Raw genomic sequence first — 16,321 nt, forward strand, 5'->3', positions numbered from 1 at the left:
ACCGACCCCGCGCCGCTCCGCCGCGCCTCGGCGCCACTCCGGCCCGGCCCGGCCCGGCACCGGCCCGCCTCCCGTGGGGCGGGGACTGGGAAGCACCAGGGAAGGGCGCTCCAGGCCTGTGGTCCCGCCCCGAGAGGTCGCAGAGGTGCCCCCGTCAGATGCTAGGTGGCAATTCTGGTGCTGAAGAGGTAGTCTTTCAGCTATCCACGGAGGGACAACTTCTTTGTGCGGTTGAGCTGGATTCATTATCTCCAGGAAGGCAGAATCACAGGATCATAGAATCACATAATCATTTGTTTAGATTGGAAAAGACCTTTAACAGCTAACCCAACACGACCAGGTCCACCACTAAACCTCTCACTACAAGAAGCACGTTGAGACGCTGGGGTGTCCAATGAAAGGCAGTGAAGCTGGTGAAGGGTCTAGAGCACAAGTGCTCTGAGCAGTGGCTGGGGTAGCTGGAGTTGTTTAGCCTGGAGAAAAGGAAGCTCTGGGGATACCTTCCTGCTCTCTACAACTGCCTGGAAGGAGGTTGTAGTGAGGTGATGAGTGGTATCTTCTCCCAAGGAACAAGTGATGGGACAAGAAGGAACAGCCTCAAATTGTGTCAGGAGAGGTTTAGGTTGGACATTCGGGACCATTTGTTCATGAGTAGGGTTGTAAAGCCCTGGAAAGGGCTGCCCAAGAAGTGGTGAAGTCACTATTCCTAAAGGGATTTAAAAGCCCTAGAGATGTGGTGCTGAGGGACATGATTTAGTGGTGGAATTGGCAGTGTTGGGTTAACAGTTAGACTCAATGATCTTAAAGCTCTTTTCCAACCTAAAAGATTTTATTCTTCTAAACCACATCCCTCAGCACCACATCTCCATGTCTTTTAAATCCCTTCAAGGGATGGTGAATCCGCCACTACTCTCAGCAGCCTGTCCCAAGGCATGACAATCCTTTGATGGAAGAAATTATTCCTAATGTTCAAACGATGCTTAGTGCTATTCTTGCTGTTCTTATGACTAGAACTTGCAAGTTTGGAGGATCAGGACTTGAACATTGAAATACCTTTCATATGAGGGCAGACTGAGAGAGTTTGAGTTGTTCAGACTGGAGAGGAGAAAGCTCTGGAGAGACTTTCTTATGGCCTTTCATTCCTTCAAGTGGCCTAATAAGAAATATGGGGGCAGACTTTTAGCAGGGTCTGTTGTGATAGGACAAGGGATGATTGTTTTAGACCAGAAGAGGGAGATTTAGACTAGATACAGGAAGAAACTTTTTACATTGAGGGTGGTGAGACAACCTGATCTAGCTGAAAATGTCTCTGATGACTGCAGGGTGGTTGGACTAGGTGACTGTTCCAGTGAGTTCTTTGGGGACCAGGGAATGCTCTCACACATGGGTACCCCACTCTGGGCACAGTTTCAACACTTTGTTATAGCTCAAATACAAAAACCATAAAAAGAAAAGGTGTACTGGAAACTACAATGCTTATAGCTTAAATGCTAAAGTCATAGAGAGAAAGGTATATGACAAGAAATGCAGAGTAACTCTATTGAACAAAGAGCAGGTTATACTCACCCTATCCAACTGATAAGCAAAACTCCTGAGATGTGTAGATTGCAGGGCTGGCAGGCACTTATCTTCTTAAGGAAGGCATCCCCACCAGGAACCACACCATCATGGTGGTAAGACTGGTGCCACTCCAACCCAGCTACCTAGGCTCTCGGTATATATGGGTTCAGAATTCTGTAACATATGGCCAGAACGTCCCAGAAGGCTGAAAGAAGGAGAACAGAGCTCCTCCTTTATTTTGGAATCCATTATATGCCATCTTTCCCTACTGCTTATGCGCGTACTTGCAAGCCCCATTTCCCCTGGATCTTATCTCTAGTAACCTAGTGATTATTGGCCTGTTGTAACTTCTCATCAAACACATACCAACTCTTTTCTCTTACAGTGACTTTTAAAGGTCCCTTACAATTCAAATCATTCTATGATTCTGTGTTCTGAGGACCAGAACTTGCATTCTTCTTCTTTATTTCCAACCTTCCTTTCCTGCAGAGGCTCACACCAAAATTGTGGGGACACTGCTGCTGCCTGAGGGAACAGGTACAGGACCCTACATTGTAGGCTAGGAAGGGCATGGTGGGCTGAAAGCATTGTTCCTTGTCATTTGCAAATCAATTAATATCAAAGAGAACCTATATCCTGATAGCGTGGGAAGGAAACAAGGAAGTTTCTAGGTATTCAGATCCTGACCCAAACACTGGCCACGCTTGAAGAGGTCTGGGACCAAGACATCATTTCTCCCACCACAAACAGGAAAAGACTAGGATTTGGGGAACTAGCAGACAGATGTGATTCAGTGTATTTCTTTGCTGCAACCTTTCTGCTCCCAGCTATGACACAAGTGTAACTTTCATTATTGTCTTCCTGAAGCCTTGAAGTTAGGAAAAGAGATGTATTTGTTTGATTAGCACACTGTGGAGATAGAGATGTGGGGAGAAGACAGCTCTGTGTTGACACTGCTCATTTCTAAGTGTACTTTATAACAAGAGCTGAGAAGGCTGTTAGAATTAAAATAACTGTACAAAATCCAGTCTGAAACATTTTCCAAAAGGGAAGCAAAAAATGTCTTAACTTCAGTGAAAAAAAAGAATAAATTGCTCCCAGACTTCTTTGACTTGCAAAGCTGCTTATTCACTGCATATTCTCAGACCTTGGTGACAGGGATTGAATTTCTCCTCTCCCATCACTGCCTCTTTTGCTCCAGACCAGCCTCTCACATCTTGAAGTGATCAGCAGTGAAGGAAAGGCATGTGTCACCAGAGGCCCATACTCAAGGAAAGAAGAAAAGCTGCTACAAGAAGATTGAGTATCTACAGTGGTGCCTAAGAGCCAGTGCAATCCACGTGTTGATTTTCCCCAGGTTTTGAGTGCATTTCTCATTCATCCAATGTCACCAGAGGCAGGAGGAAATAGGGGGAGACAGGCATTTGTCCCTCAGTCTTTCCAGGCTGGCTGTGGATACGAAGCTGTCATTTGTGGTCAGCCTTTGCCACACGGGTGCACTTTTGTCTGGCTGCATTCCCCATTCCTGCTGCCTTTGCAATTTTTGTGAACAAAGCAAAGGCCTTTGGACTTTGTGGGCTGCGGTGTGGAGACAACCCCTTGTCATATAATTCCCTGAAACAGCCCCTTGTGTTGGGGCAATGTCATATCATTCCCCTCCTAACACAAGGAGAGAATGGAGTGATTTCTACTGAAGAGTTACAAAATAAATAATCCTAACACATGGGCACGTGAAGAGGATTGAAGTAGTTCTCCAAAATCCCCTAATTTGGATCATTTCTCTGCAGTAGGTTGGTTCCTGTTCAGCACTGGTGTAAACTAATCTCCACTGTGTAGGGTTTGTTGTGGTTCACTTAGGCACAGCTTTATGTGAGGAAGAAGCTGGTGTATGGAGGTGGAGAAAGAAACAGAAGAAACAAGAGGAGAAGCTCTCAGTTGAGGTCTGTGATAGGAAAGGTCTGGAAGCAGGTGACAGGAGACAGTCTGACCACATTGGCTGTCTTGGGTTGGTGTTGTGAAGCTTCCACTTCACCAAGCATACTGCCATCTTCAGTTTCCTTCCAATGGGACCTAGGCTGAGGAGCAGCCTCAATGGCCTTTCTCCAAGCAGATTATGTATTTCCACACCTCAGAGCCGAAACTCAACAGTTGCTGGGGTTGACACATAAACAACTTGTGCTCTTCAGTCCCAAAGTATGTGTTTTGCCAAGACTTCAAAGAAATCCCCAAATAGTGAAACCCCCTATTTTCACTGTCTGTTGTTGGGCATCAGCCAGCAGCATTTGGCCCTAGAAATACTTTACAGCTCACCTTGGGCAGTAGGAGAGGGTTAAAAAAACAACTGATGGAAAAAGAAGGAGGATCAAAATAAAAAGGAGACTTTTTTGTTGGAAACAAAGGCTGCCTGTCTCTGTCTGAGCACCAGCATCTGACCCTGAACCAGCTAAACCAGTCATGCCTGCAGCTCTCTGGAGAGAGCACACACCTCTCCCCTAGGAAGAAGGAGGACAGAGCAAAGTGCAAGTAACTACGCAGGTACTAGCTGATTCTGAGGCCTAGATTTGTCTTGTAGCTCTCAGTTATCAGATCCATCACACAAGCCATCCCTCTGAGGAGGGACCACTGCCTTTTGAGTCCATGTTCTCCTGCTGTGTTGGTATATGTATGGACGCAGAGCACCAGGGTGTCTATATGTATTATCACTGGCTTTGCCCGCCTAGATGATAAGTTATAATCCTCTTCTCATCACATCAGCAGCTCCACAGGCATTCTCAGCTTTCTTTCAGCAAGCATTGTAGGTGCTCTCAGAGACATCCCAGATTTTTCAGTAGACCCTGATGTTAACTCTTTAGATATCTGTAGTTTCACTTCAAAGCGCAAACACTTCTTCTTCATAAGACTATCCAGAAACTCTGTACACAATGACACAATTGTGAAATGGGACCATTTAGCAGAAACAACACTCAGCAACTGGGATTTGAGCTATTAGATTACATTTCCCCCTTCTTTGCCATTTCTCTGTGTTTATTTTCACTTTACAAAATCTCTTTCCAATTGTCCCCTCCCCCCCAATTTCTGCTTCTTTGTGTCTATTTTAATTTCTGTTTTCTGGAGCGCCGCTTCTTTTAAATACCAGGCTCTTCTGGCAACATGGTTTTAGCTCAAAGCAGATGGCCCATTTGTGTTAAATATTATACTCTGGTCACAGGATGCATCTCCCAGACAATTTGCCCAGAAAACGGAATATTCTGTGGTGCTATTTTCTTGCGTTGCTTTCTTTGGGTACATAGCTCGTGCCACATCTCTTACCAGGCACATTCTGTCCCTTGGATCAGCTGTTTCTTCCTAGGACAGTTTCTTCTGGCCTGTAAATCATTTTGCAAAAGCAGAAAGACATCTTCAAAGGTTGGGCTCTGGATTGAACCTTCCTCATTTTGAGCCCTGGGCATTCTTCCCTACAAAGGTGTTTATATTTCGGTCTTTGTGTAAATTTGTCTCCAGGTGAAAATGTGGTCCCTGGCTGGATCTGGAGATCCAGGTTATCATTGCGTCCAGTTGTCTTCCTGCATCTAAGTTGTGACATGATTTGAAAGCACTCTGGTGAATTCCTCCTTCTCCTAAACCTGTCTTTCCCCAGCAGGCTTCTTCTCCTTTCTGAGAACACGAGAGTGCTTATCGTCATGCCTTGAAACAAGGATTCCCCAAATCACACGCTGCAAACACAGTTTCAAATATGTTTTCGGTTCTTCACCAGCTTCTCCCTCCTTTGACTTCTCGTGTGAAACTAATATCTTGAAATAGAGCAACCATTGTCATCAGAATGCACTATCCTTCCAGTTCCCATCAGGCTACTTTACACAGGCTTTGTTTCATTATTATTGCCTGTCAGACAACTTTTTGTGCTTCACACCACAGGTCCTAAGTAAGAAAAAGGAAGGGGTGGGGGAAGGCATTTTCTAGTATGCTATATGGATACAAGTTGAGAAACTATGCCAGGAAAACTAGCAGCTGGCTGTGATCTGCAGCCAGCAGCACGCTGTTGTTTAGGTGAGCAATTATGAAGGTGAGAGGTGAGAAAGGGAGCTCACTTTGCAACATTCTCATGGTTACAAGACCGCAGGGCAAGCTTGCCGGTTGTCGGCACATCCACGTGGGACAGGATGCCTGTGAGGGCTACAGTGCCTGCAGAATGGTCAGATTAACAGCATGGCGCTGATCTTATCCGTGAGACTGGTTCTCTTTGGAAGGATGAAACCAGTCTGGTTGTCCTACCGGATTGTGGCAGCTGAGAGCGCTCTTTCTGCACGCTGTTTGCTGTGGGACCACAGCCGAGGCCAGAACAGCAGATGCTGAAACCCAAACAGTCCAATTAAACACGGGGGACATCTGATGACACAGAAATGCCCTTCAGCACATCACACCGGCGAAATCTGGCGGCTCTCCTCAGCACGGCCAGGTTAATTGCCTGACATCTGGTGCTGGCAGTCAGAAGTGCAGTTACGAATGTTTTGGCACCCCCAGCCTCAGCCTTTACAAACCTTCCCCGGAGCAGTTTGAGGCTGTTTCCTCTTGTCCTATCACTTGTTCCTTGGGGGAAGAGACTGAATCCCACCTCACTGCAACCTCCTTTCAGACATAACCTCTCTTGAGTCATCACAGGGTAACAGCCACCTCAGGCACTGACTAGCTGTGTATCAGTGCAGTAGGTTGGGATCTTCCCCCCTGCCCCCCCTCTTGAAATTTACCAGACCAGCTCAGACAGCTTGGAATATTCCAACGAGCCTTAAACCAGCACAATAAGGGACTGTTTTAGTGGGCCCCAGCCCTCCAACACGTTATGGTAATCCCTATCACATGAAATGTTGTGTGCTATGTGTCTGGTGATGACTGCGTGTGGCGGGTGTTTGGGATGCTCTGGCAGCCCTATGAAATAGTTTAACATACACTGTATTTTCTCTTTCCCAAGCATCATGCCCTCCTTCGGGAAGTAAGCATCCGTACAGGCACTGCACAGGAATTCCATCCCGTGTCAGCTTTCACGCCTTAAAGCAAAATGATGTTGAAGCATCAGTATAGAAGGTGGTAACATCTAGTTAAAATACGTTCCTGTTCACTGCAGAGGGTTGAAGTAGATGGCAGTAGATGGCCTTAAAAGGTCCCTTCCAGCCCAACCCTATGATTTTATGAAACATCTGACTGCAGAGGTAAGAGTTGGCTGTAGGGAGAGGGATGTTTTTGTCACAAGTCTCAAGACATTTAGGTCGGTCCCCTATCTCTTTGCCGGCTACGTTCGGAAGAGAAGAGGACAAATCGGTTGATGAAGGGTGAGAGAGGTCCAAGTTCGTTAGGAAAGTTGCCATGGGACGCGGGAAACGGAGGCGCAGAGCGGGAGCAGTATGTTAAGTGCTGCGCTGCCCAGAGGCACAGAGCGCCACACGCCAGCGAACGTTCTAAGGGCAGGTGTGATCACGCCCCGCCGAAGCGGCACTTGAGGAGCATTCCCCTCAGGAGCCACGGCAGGGGCGCTGGGGCTCGGCGTACGGACCCTGCCCGCACCGAACGCCGCCGCCCCGCGGCCCGCCCGCGCTCGGCCACGCTCCTTCCCGGCGGCCCCCGCGCAGCGCCGCGGGGCAGGGCGGGAGCGGCAAGATGGCGGCGCCCACGTAAGGCGCTGTCGCCCGCGCTCTGTGGGCCGCGCTGCCGCCAGCGGCCCGGGGGCGCCGGAGAGCCCGGCCGCGGCCTCTGCGTCCCTGCCCGTCCCGCTCCCGCTCCCGCTCGGGAATAATGAGGATAGCGGGCCCCCATGTCGGACCACTCTGACGAGAGGGCGACGATGATTGCGGCCGGCGACCTGCAGGAGTTCGCGCCCCGGGGCCGCGAGCAGTGCCGGCGCCACCCCAGCGCCCTCAGCCTCCAGCTGCGGCGGCTGCAGCCCGCCTCCGAGCTCTGCTCCTCCGACGGCGCGGCCGGGCTGGTGGGCTCCCTCCGCGAGGTGACGATCCACGAGCGGCAGCGGGTACGGGCCGGCAGCAGCCTCCCCCGGCTCTCTAGCTCTGTCGGTAACGCGGCCGAGCCGCGGGCGCCGAGCCCGGTCTGGCTGCGGGGAGCGCAGCGGCAGCGCTCGTAACTGGAACAAATCTGGGTTTGCAGGAGAGCTGGCAGCTGAGGAAAGGTGTCAGCGATGTCGGGGAAGAGGTGGACTACGATGAAGAGCTGTATGTGGCCAGCAATATGGTCATTTGGAGCAAAGGAAGCAAAAGCCAAGCATCTACTGTTTATAAGGCGTTCACTGTCGACAGCCCTGTTCTGCAGGTAGGAACACGTGGAAAGGTGTGCAGGTTAGCTAACGAGTGCTGACTGCTTTGAGACCGCGTTCTGAGGTGGGGCTGTTTGGGGAAGTGCAGAAAGATGAGGTTGTGTGGCAGCATCGGCTTGTTTTCCAGGAATAATTATGCTGGTTTTGGTTTCAGGCCCTATGGTGTGACTTCACCATACCCCGGGAAAAGTCTGAAAGCGATGATGGTAAGTTTCCTGCTTACCGTACTGCCAAACGCCTTCTTTCAGCTCGGCCTTCTTGGCATGGGCAGTTCAGTTACCAAGACTTGCTGTGTTTCTAAGAAGGCTGTGCCCCTCAAGTCTGTGTCTTGCGTACAGAGGGTGTTGAAGAAAGGAAAGAGTTTTCACTGTGTGTTTGTTTTTATCCTCAGTTTCAGGCAGCGGTGAAATAGTAGAGAAATGTATCTGCATATTGCAGAATTCCTGTATAAATGTGCATAGCATAGAGGGAAAGGATTACATTGCTGCTTTACCTTTTCAGGTACGTGTTGTTTGGGGGTTTGTTTGTTTGGGTGGGTTTTTTTATAAGATCAGAAATGGGCTTCTTACCTGTTGACATGCTGTATGGGGACAGGGAGGTGTGTGTAAAGCACTGCATGAGTAAGTACTCGATTTTGGGCTTTTTAGGTCATGAATCTATCTGTAATTTTTTTATAGGTTGCAAATGTCTGGCCAACAAAGTATGGTTTGTTATTTGAGCGCAGCAGTTCTGCACATGAAGTACCTCCAAGTCCACCCAGGTATGTAATGAGTGGTTTTGCTTGCTTTGTTTATAAATTCTTTGCCGGCCTAATACAGAGAGTGAGAGGTGAAGAGCAGTAATGAAAAAGATCTCTGTGTTTGTGATGGGGGATGGGTGAAATCAGGTGAAACATCAGAAAAAGCAGGAAGAGGCTGAATTCTGACAATCTGTGGTATTCTTTCCGTTTTGTCTTAAGAGCTGATGGGGAATGGTGATCCTGGGAATAGGATATAGGAGGTCCAATATGGGTATTACTAGCCTGATCTTATTGAAATTTATCCTAGGGTTTGGTTGCAGGCTGTGATGGATGTCTGGGAGAGGCACTGAGGGGTTGTCCTTGAGACATTTTCTCTCAGCTGCAGGATGCTTTCAATGTCTGGAACATCCTGTTGTTTGTTTGGTGAGGATGCTGCAAGCTCTATACTCTGTGGCTGGGTGGCACGCAGCTGAGAAGCCGAGCGAGGAGTTGAATAATATGCTGATGAGCAGCTTTGAGCAAGCCACTTGCTCTCTCTTGGACTAAGTCTATTCAAGGCACTTGTAATTCTCTAGTCCTGAGAAGAGTTTGGATTAGAAATAGAGATCCTAAAATTGTTTATTCATTGCAAAAATAATGATTTGCCCTACTCAAGTTGGTCTTCAGTGAAAATCCTGTTTGATTCACCAATCTTTGGTTAATTTAACAAAGTTCTGTGAAGGGAATAGATGTCTTTTTGGGCCCATATTTGTTAAGGTCTGAGGAGCTGGTTTGGGATTGCAGCACATGTACCCGACAAAAGAGAGAACAGTTGGCTTTCAAATGTGCTTGGTTTGATTTCTTTCTAGAGAACCTTTGCCTACTATGTTCAGCATGCTGCACCCGTTAGATGAGATAACACCACTTGTGTGTAAGTCTGCAGGTAGGTTGACATCTTTAACGTGTCACTTGAAGTCCAGCAGTCTGTCTTAAATGTGTCACTCGAGCATATTCTGTATCACAAAATTTGCAAATTAACACTGAGGGAAAGTGCTCAGAAAGGCAACCCAGACTGCAAAAAATGGGTGTGAGAAGTGCTAATCCTTTAGGGCTCCTGTAGACATGATGCTTAACTACTTCTTTAGCAGGTGTGTTTGGCTCTTCTCGAGTGCAGTATGTTGCTGATTCCACCTTGAGGATCGTGTTTGTCACTGCTGAACCTTCCATCGTGATGACCTATGATACTGTGCAGAGTTTGCATACTGTTTGGACTCTTCGAAGAGTAAAGCCGGAGGTAACCATTCGCTGTCAGCTAAATATTATTGTCTGTTTTTGTGTGTTGACAGGCACTTATAGCCATGTATATTAGACATACCTGGTATTCGTGATTTATGTTGTTTAGAAGAGAGTAAGATGAGAGGCTTTTATGGCTTACTGCCCTGAAAACTGAGAGTAGTTTCTGTAACTGAAGAAAAGAGTGTGGTTGATAGGAACATCTGCTTAGGCTGGGCACCTACTTAGGCATAGATTTTAACACCTAACTGATGAAACAAGCCCTTTGAGAGTCATCCTGGTTGTTATTCCTCATGTGCTGTTTGTGCACAGACAGCTTTGCTTTCTCTCCCAGGAGCAGAACACAGTGCTGAAGTTCTCGGAGCAGATGGGCACACCACCACATGTGGCCACTAGCAGTTCATTGACTGCTCATCTCAGAAGCTTCTCCAAAGGAGACTCTCCTGTGGGCTCCCCTTTCCAGAACTATTCATCCATCCACAGCCAGAGCAGATCAGTGTCATCTCCCAGTATGCAGTCCCGCTCCCCATCAATCTCCAACATGGCTGCTTTGAGGTGAGTGCTGAACATACTGCATAGGCAGACAGTAACAAAGAAGATGAGTCAGAATAGGATGGATGTCTGGAATTGCTGTTTTGTGTTTCTCAGCCATTACAGATCTGTCCATCTAAGGTGTAGGCATCTCTGTCAGAGTATCCAAAAGCCCTTTGGGAGCACTACTGTGATGTTTGGTGTGCTGTTACCCCAAAGGCACAGGAAAATAATAGCTATGCAAGAGCTAAAGAAGCTGTTCTGTCATGATGTAGTCAGTTTGTAGTGGAGTCAGAGACTATTTGCAATTTTTTTAGTCCCAGGAGTGGTTTCAGATAGCTTTTCTAAAGGAAGCCATATGGAGAAGGAAGAGGTTAAGAGAGGTTTTTGAGGGAATGGACCATGTAACTTAAAATGCTGGTTTTTGAAATCTCATCTGTTGGTTTCTGACAGAGATGACTGGAAGTTAATTAGAGAAGTGTTTTCATAGAATCAACCAGGTTGGAAGAGACCTCCAAGATCATCCAGTCCAACCTAGCACCCAGCCCTAGACAGTCAACTAGACCATGGCACCAAGTGCCTCATCCAGTCTTTTCTTGAACACCTCCAGGGACGGTGCCTCCACCACCTCCCCAGGCAGCCCATTCCAATGGGAAATCACTCTCTCTGTGAAGAACTTCCTCCTAACATCCAGCCTATACTTTCCCCGGCCCAACTTGAGACTGTCCCCCCTTGTTCTGTTGCTGATTGCTGGGAGAAGAGGCCAACCCCCACCTGGCTACAGCCTCCCTTCAGGTGCTGGCCCGTATTACTATAGAAGAATAATGCTGAGCTAGCTACTGGTTTTAGGATGGTTTTGGTTTGTTTTTAAAGTCTCTACCAGTGTGGGATTCTATATCTGATCTTGAAAATGGGCTTTTCAGCAGTGTATCATGTCTTTGCTTGCAGCCGCTCTCATTCTCCTGCCCTGGGAGTCCATTCTTTCTCAGGAGTGCAGAGATTCAACTTCTCCAGTAATGCCCAGTCACCAAAGAGGCACAGCATTACCCACTCACCAAACAGCACCTGCAGTGATTCCTTCCTTGTACCAGAAACCGAACCAATTGTTCCCGAGCTGTGTATTGATCATCTGTGGACAGAAACAGTCACAAACATGAGGTGAGGGCTCGCGTTGGGAAGTGAGAATTTAGCTCCCTTTAAAAAGGAACTGGGCGCTTGCAACAGTTTTACCTGCTCTGTTACCTGTAGGCCTCTGAGCTGGGGAATGGTTTCATTAGATCCTTAAAGATCTACCTTGGTCATTGCTTTGGGGTTGTTTTTAAGTCTGTGTTATCAAAAGGGGCAAAACATGGCATAAACCATAAGACTGAGCAGAGCAAAGCCAAATGGCATGCACTCTGCATGTCAGGGAGTGGGGAATGTGGAGATTGGACTGCTACAAAATCGGCTTCAAGAGTAGTGGCCAAAACTGAGACTGGCTCATTGAAGTCTAATGTGACCCTACAGCTTGTGGTCACTGTGTTTTCCATCGTTACATTTTATTTTTCAGTAGTCTATGCATCGTACTGACTGTTGTGTCCCTCTTACAGAGAGAAGAATTCCCAAGCATCCAAAGTGTTTATTGCCACTGATCTTTGTGGGCAGAAGTTCTTATGTTTTTTAGTGGAATCTCAGCTCCAGCTGCGGTGAGCATCCCTGTTTTGGGATCAGGTGAACACAGAGGAGCACTCTGAAAATTACCAGCTAGGGGTTTAACATACTTATTCCTCCAGCTGATGGGATCAGTTATGGCTGCATCGCTGGCTGTCACGTGTGTTTTCAACTGTGACGGCACAGATGGTTGGGGCTATTTAATACAGGACTTGTGAGAGAACATAAACTGTAATCTGAATGATATTCTTTAGCCTCATTTTTAGCCTTTAGAAGTACATTGGGAGTTTTAATTAAACTAGCAAAGTAAAAATGATTTGTCTACCAGGGCAAAACAAGCAAAGGAGGGAGGAAGGAAACAGCTGTACCACAATAAAAGTAACTGTGTCATGCGACACTGTCTTAATTTTCTGCCTTTGTTCTGTACAGCAGATAAGACAGGCCTTTCTTTTTGTTACCTCAAATCTCTAGGTGTGTAAAATTTCAAGAGAGCAACGATAAGTCACAGCTGATCTTTGGTTCAGTTACCAATATTCAAGCAAAGGATGCAGCTCCAGTGCAGGTATGCACCTGTGTGTGGACTAGGAACTGTGGAGTATCCTGGCATGTTGCTGCTTGTCCAACCGTTGTCATTTTACTGAAACAGAAGCAGTTGAATACTCTGCTTGCTTCTTACAGGGCATTGATACACTACTGGTTCTGGAAGGCAATGGAAATCTAGTGCTTTATTCTGGAGTGGTTCGGGTGAGTAACGATTTTCCTATCTCAAAAGAAAGGTTTCTATATTTGGTTACAAAATGGGCTGTACAAAGAGATCTTGTGTGCATCACACCTTGCAAGGTGTCATTTTTAGGCTGCTGTAGACTGCTACTTATTTAGGAAGGTGGCTGTACTCATGCAACAAGGGTACTTAGGGTGCAGTGCTGGAAAAGTAGAAGTAGAAAAAGAAGAGTCAGTGGCACCTTGTGGTATGATTAAATCATCTCTTCAGTCTTAGTGATGGTAAAACACTGATGTAATAAAATGCTTTTAAAGAGAGAAAACCTCAAAAATATGGAAATTAAGAATTGTTCCTGAGCAAAAAAACTTTAGGACTTGTCTGTAGTGTGCCAGATTGTTTTAGATATCAAATTACTTGTCTTTACAAAGGGCTATTAATAGAGTGGACATGATTCATCCAAAGGAATTAAAAATTCTTCAGTTCTGTAGGGATGCACTATGTTGTCTCTGTGTGTGCAGAAACCTGGTACATTGTAGTTTATATCCTTGTGATCCTGTATGTCTGTATACCCCATATGTATTTATATATATGTATGTATATAAAAATGAGTAAACTCCCTAAAAATAAAGATTTCACATTGAAGCCTTGCTACAGCTTTAAGTGACCACTATTGCTACAGCTTTACTCTCAGTACTGACAATATATATTACTTTTTAGGGTGTGCCATCATCCAAAGACAATAATTACATCTAGTCTTCAGAGAAGTTAGGTTTAGTACATACCCACTTTTCTTAGAGCTTTTCCCTTACAGTTTTAAAATTTGGTGATGTCTGAGTACATAAGCAAAATTGTGGAAAAACCAACTGTTTATTTTCCTTTATATTTGTTACAAAAAGGTGGGGAAGGTTTTTATTCCTGGCCTGCCTGCTCCATCCCTGACATTGTCCAACCAAATGCCTCGGCCAAGCACTCCCTTGGATAGTGTCAGCACTCCATCCAAGCCGTTGAATAAGCATCTGGGGCCCTTAGAAGAGGTGAGAAGAAAGGAAGTCCTGCCTTGGGAAGGGTTTAGTTATAATGCCTTTAAATGATTGGTGAATTTTAACTTTAAAGTTAGTTTTTGGAGGAAAATATTTTCTTTTTCTTCTGTAAATCCCCTGAAGAAGCACTGTTTAAAAAAGATCTGTTTAATGCTGCCCTGTTGATTTATTTGTGAGTTCCATAAAACTTGTGAGGGAGAGATTGGAAAGATTTAAAACTGTTCTCACTCTACATATTGGTGTATTAAATGACAGGTTTAGCTGTCCTTTGCTCAGACCCTCTTTAAGAATGCTAAACAGTCATTTTTATGGCTTTTCAGGTGGTGCTTTTGTCACCAGTTCCAGAGCTACGAGATACTTCCAAACTTCATGACTCAGCCTATGTTGAAGACTGTACTTTTCAACAGATTGGAACTTTTGTTCATGCTCTGAGAGATCCTGTCCACAACAGAGTAACTTTAGTAGGTATTATCCTGTAATTTCAGTCAGCACTTAGTTAGCAAAGCAAAATGAAGGTCAAGTGTGGTTCAGCTGTGTAGTCAGACGTTTGCAGCAGCTCCTGATCAACAGCAGAATATCAGAGCACTTTCTCATCTCTCTCTAGAATACTCTAGAAGTGACATAATTTAATTGATTCCTTCCAGTGATTCAGCTTAAGATTGTTTTCATATGTTTCCTGGGGCTAATGTATGAGGTTGCAAATCTTTGTTGACCTGACTTTATGCATTTTGTAGTTTGACTCTTAACTGTCTTTATTTTTCCAGGAACTCAGCAATAACACAATGGTTCGGATTACAATTCCTGAAGTTGCCACTTCAGAACTGGGTATGATTCAGAATCCAGCACATTAAGTTGTTTTTCAAGTAGGTTTTGCCTAGTTTAGACTGTAAGGATTCAGTAACACATATTAAAGCTCTGTTAACTTACCTTCTAGAGCTACTGCCATTTCCTTAGGTGTGCTCTGCTTGCCAAACTCTTGGAGCTTACTTCGTTCTTTAGGTTGCTTTGCTCTCTACTGTTGTGTATGTTGTTGCTCTAAAAAGGACAGACAAACAAATTTCAGTAGTGAGCAGAAAGAGCCCATTTTCTCCTTTGTGTGATGAATTAGAGAGGGTGTGCTTAATGTGAGCTAAACGAACAGCTGTTGGAGATCGTGTGTTGTTTACGCAAAGAGTTAGAAGGAGGTGTAATAATAGGATCTGTAGAGATTTATAGCACTGATTGGAAGAAGTACCAGGAGGCAAGATGGAAAACATACTTAAATTTTATTTTCTTCTTTCCCCACAGTGAAAAAATGCCTGCAAGGGATCAAAGCTATCCTGCCCAAGGAGATCGCAGTACAGATGCTTGTCAAGTGGTACAATGCTTATAATGCTCCAGGAGGGCCAAGCTATCACTCAGAATGGAATTTGTTTGTTACATGTCTCATGAATATGATGGGTTACAACACGGAGAGATTGGCCTGGATGCGTAATGTAAGCAAGTGCTTATGTTAACTGTAGTGATAAATATTCAAGTTTCAGAATGGTCAGTGAATTGTCAGATTATATTTTGTTTCAAATTGTCAACAAATCAATTCTTTTGCTGTATTCCAAGTATACATTTTAGTTCGTGTTTATCATGGGATATATTTATAAGGTAGTTACCACCAACTGTCATGGTCTGATGAAAATAAATCATTAATATTTTACTGATTAGCAGTGATGCGTTAAAGATTTGCTTCACTTAATCTCTTTTAAACCCATTTTTACTAGAGACACAAATTACAGCTCAGATGCATGTTTCTTAAAGAGGATTTTCCATGTAGTTTTTTTATGACAACATTTAAAGTTTGTTTGGGTTTTTCTGTTTGTTTGTTTCTTGTTTTTTCCCCACTGTTGTACTGAATGTATGTGAAGTTTTTTATGAGTTGTGTAAGGCTGAGTTTGAATTTGGATTCCATGATTTGGTGATTCACTTGTACAAAGTTGGAAGCTTCAATACTGAGCTGCTTTTGATCTTTTTATTTCTTACAGCTTGATTTTGAAGGATCTCTTTCACCAGTTATTGCTCCCAAGAAGGCTAGACCATCAGAAACAGGGTCAGATGAAGTAAGATAGTTCTCTTTTAAAAATAAAGTAGGGAGTTGGTTGCTTGTTTTGAGTTTTTTATAGGCAAAGTAGAGGAAAAACCCCAGAGATACTGCATTTCTTCTGAGCTCATCTACAATTACAAGCCTTTTGGAGAAGGAAAGTTATTTTGCCCTATGGCTGCATCATGTGGCTTGCTTTGTCAGGGTTCTGGAGAAGTGGGTTGGACTCAGGAATTAATTTAATACGAAGCACAAAGCAATCTTAGTCTTCAAACAAGGTCAAATCTCTCCTGGGTGATACCTTTTTCAAATGAAGTTGTCCCACTCCTATGGCTACTGGTAAAAAAGATGAGGAGGATTACAGAAAAAAACACTAAGGAGGAGGGGGGAAAAAAGTGAAACTTAAGAATTTGATTTCTGT

The 16,321-nt window shown here is 45.1% G+C and overlaps 1 protein-coding gene across 2 annotated transcripts in view; it reads left to right on the forward strand.

Annotated features, from left to right (window-relative positions):
- Window positions 1-7,200: 7,200 nt before the first annotated feature.
- Window positions 7,201-16,321, forward strand: part of ANAPC1 (anaphase promoting complex subunit 1) — a 33,930-nt gene continuing 24,809 nt past the window's right edge. The window contains exons 1-17 of one of the 2 annotated variants that reach the window (XM_064145951.1): window positions 7,201-7,576; window positions 7,711-7,872; window positions 8,031-8,082; window positions 8,268-8,377; window positions 8,554-8,636; window positions 9,464-9,537; window positions 9,740-9,888; window positions 10,222-10,442; window positions 11,367-11,576; window positions 12,008-12,103; window positions 12,540-12,630; window positions 12,747-12,812; window positions 13,686-13,823; window positions 14,150-14,290; window positions 14,594-14,654; window positions 15,117-15,304; window positions 15,845-15,919. In XM_064145951.1, coding sequence (XP_064002021.1) covers window positions 7,364-7,576; window positions 7,711-7,872; window positions 8,031-8,082; window positions 8,268-8,377; window positions 8,554-8,636; window positions 9,464-9,537; window positions 9,740-9,888; window positions 10,222-10,442; window positions 11,367-11,576; window positions 12,008-12,103; window positions 12,540-12,630; window positions 12,747-12,812; window positions 13,686-13,823; window positions 14,150-14,290; window positions 14,594-14,654; window positions 15,117-15,304; window positions 15,845-15,919 — 2,130 coding nt within the window. In that variant the 5' untranslated portion in view covers window positions 7,201-7,363. The remainder of the gene's footprint in view (window positions 7,577-7,710; window positions 7,873-8,030; window positions 8,083-8,267; window positions 8,378-8,553; window positions 8,637-9,463; window positions 9,538-9,739; window positions 9,889-10,221; window positions 10,443-11,366; window positions 11,577-12,007; window positions 12,104-12,539; window positions 12,631-12,746; window positions 12,813-13,685; window positions 13,824-14,149; window positions 14,291-14,593; window positions 14,655-15,116; window positions 15,305-15,844; window positions 15,920-16,321) is intronic. The other variant, XM_064145952.1, reaches the window with a different exon arrangement.

This window comes from Pogoniulus pusillus, chromosome 7 (assembly GCF_015220805.1).
Source record: "Pogoniulus pusillus isolate bPogPus1 chromosome 7, bPogPus1.pri, whole genome shotgun sequence".
Taxonomy (NCBI): domain Eukaryota; kingdom Metazoa; phylum Chordata; class Aves; order Piciformes; family Lybiidae; genus Pogoniulus; species Pogoniulus pusillus.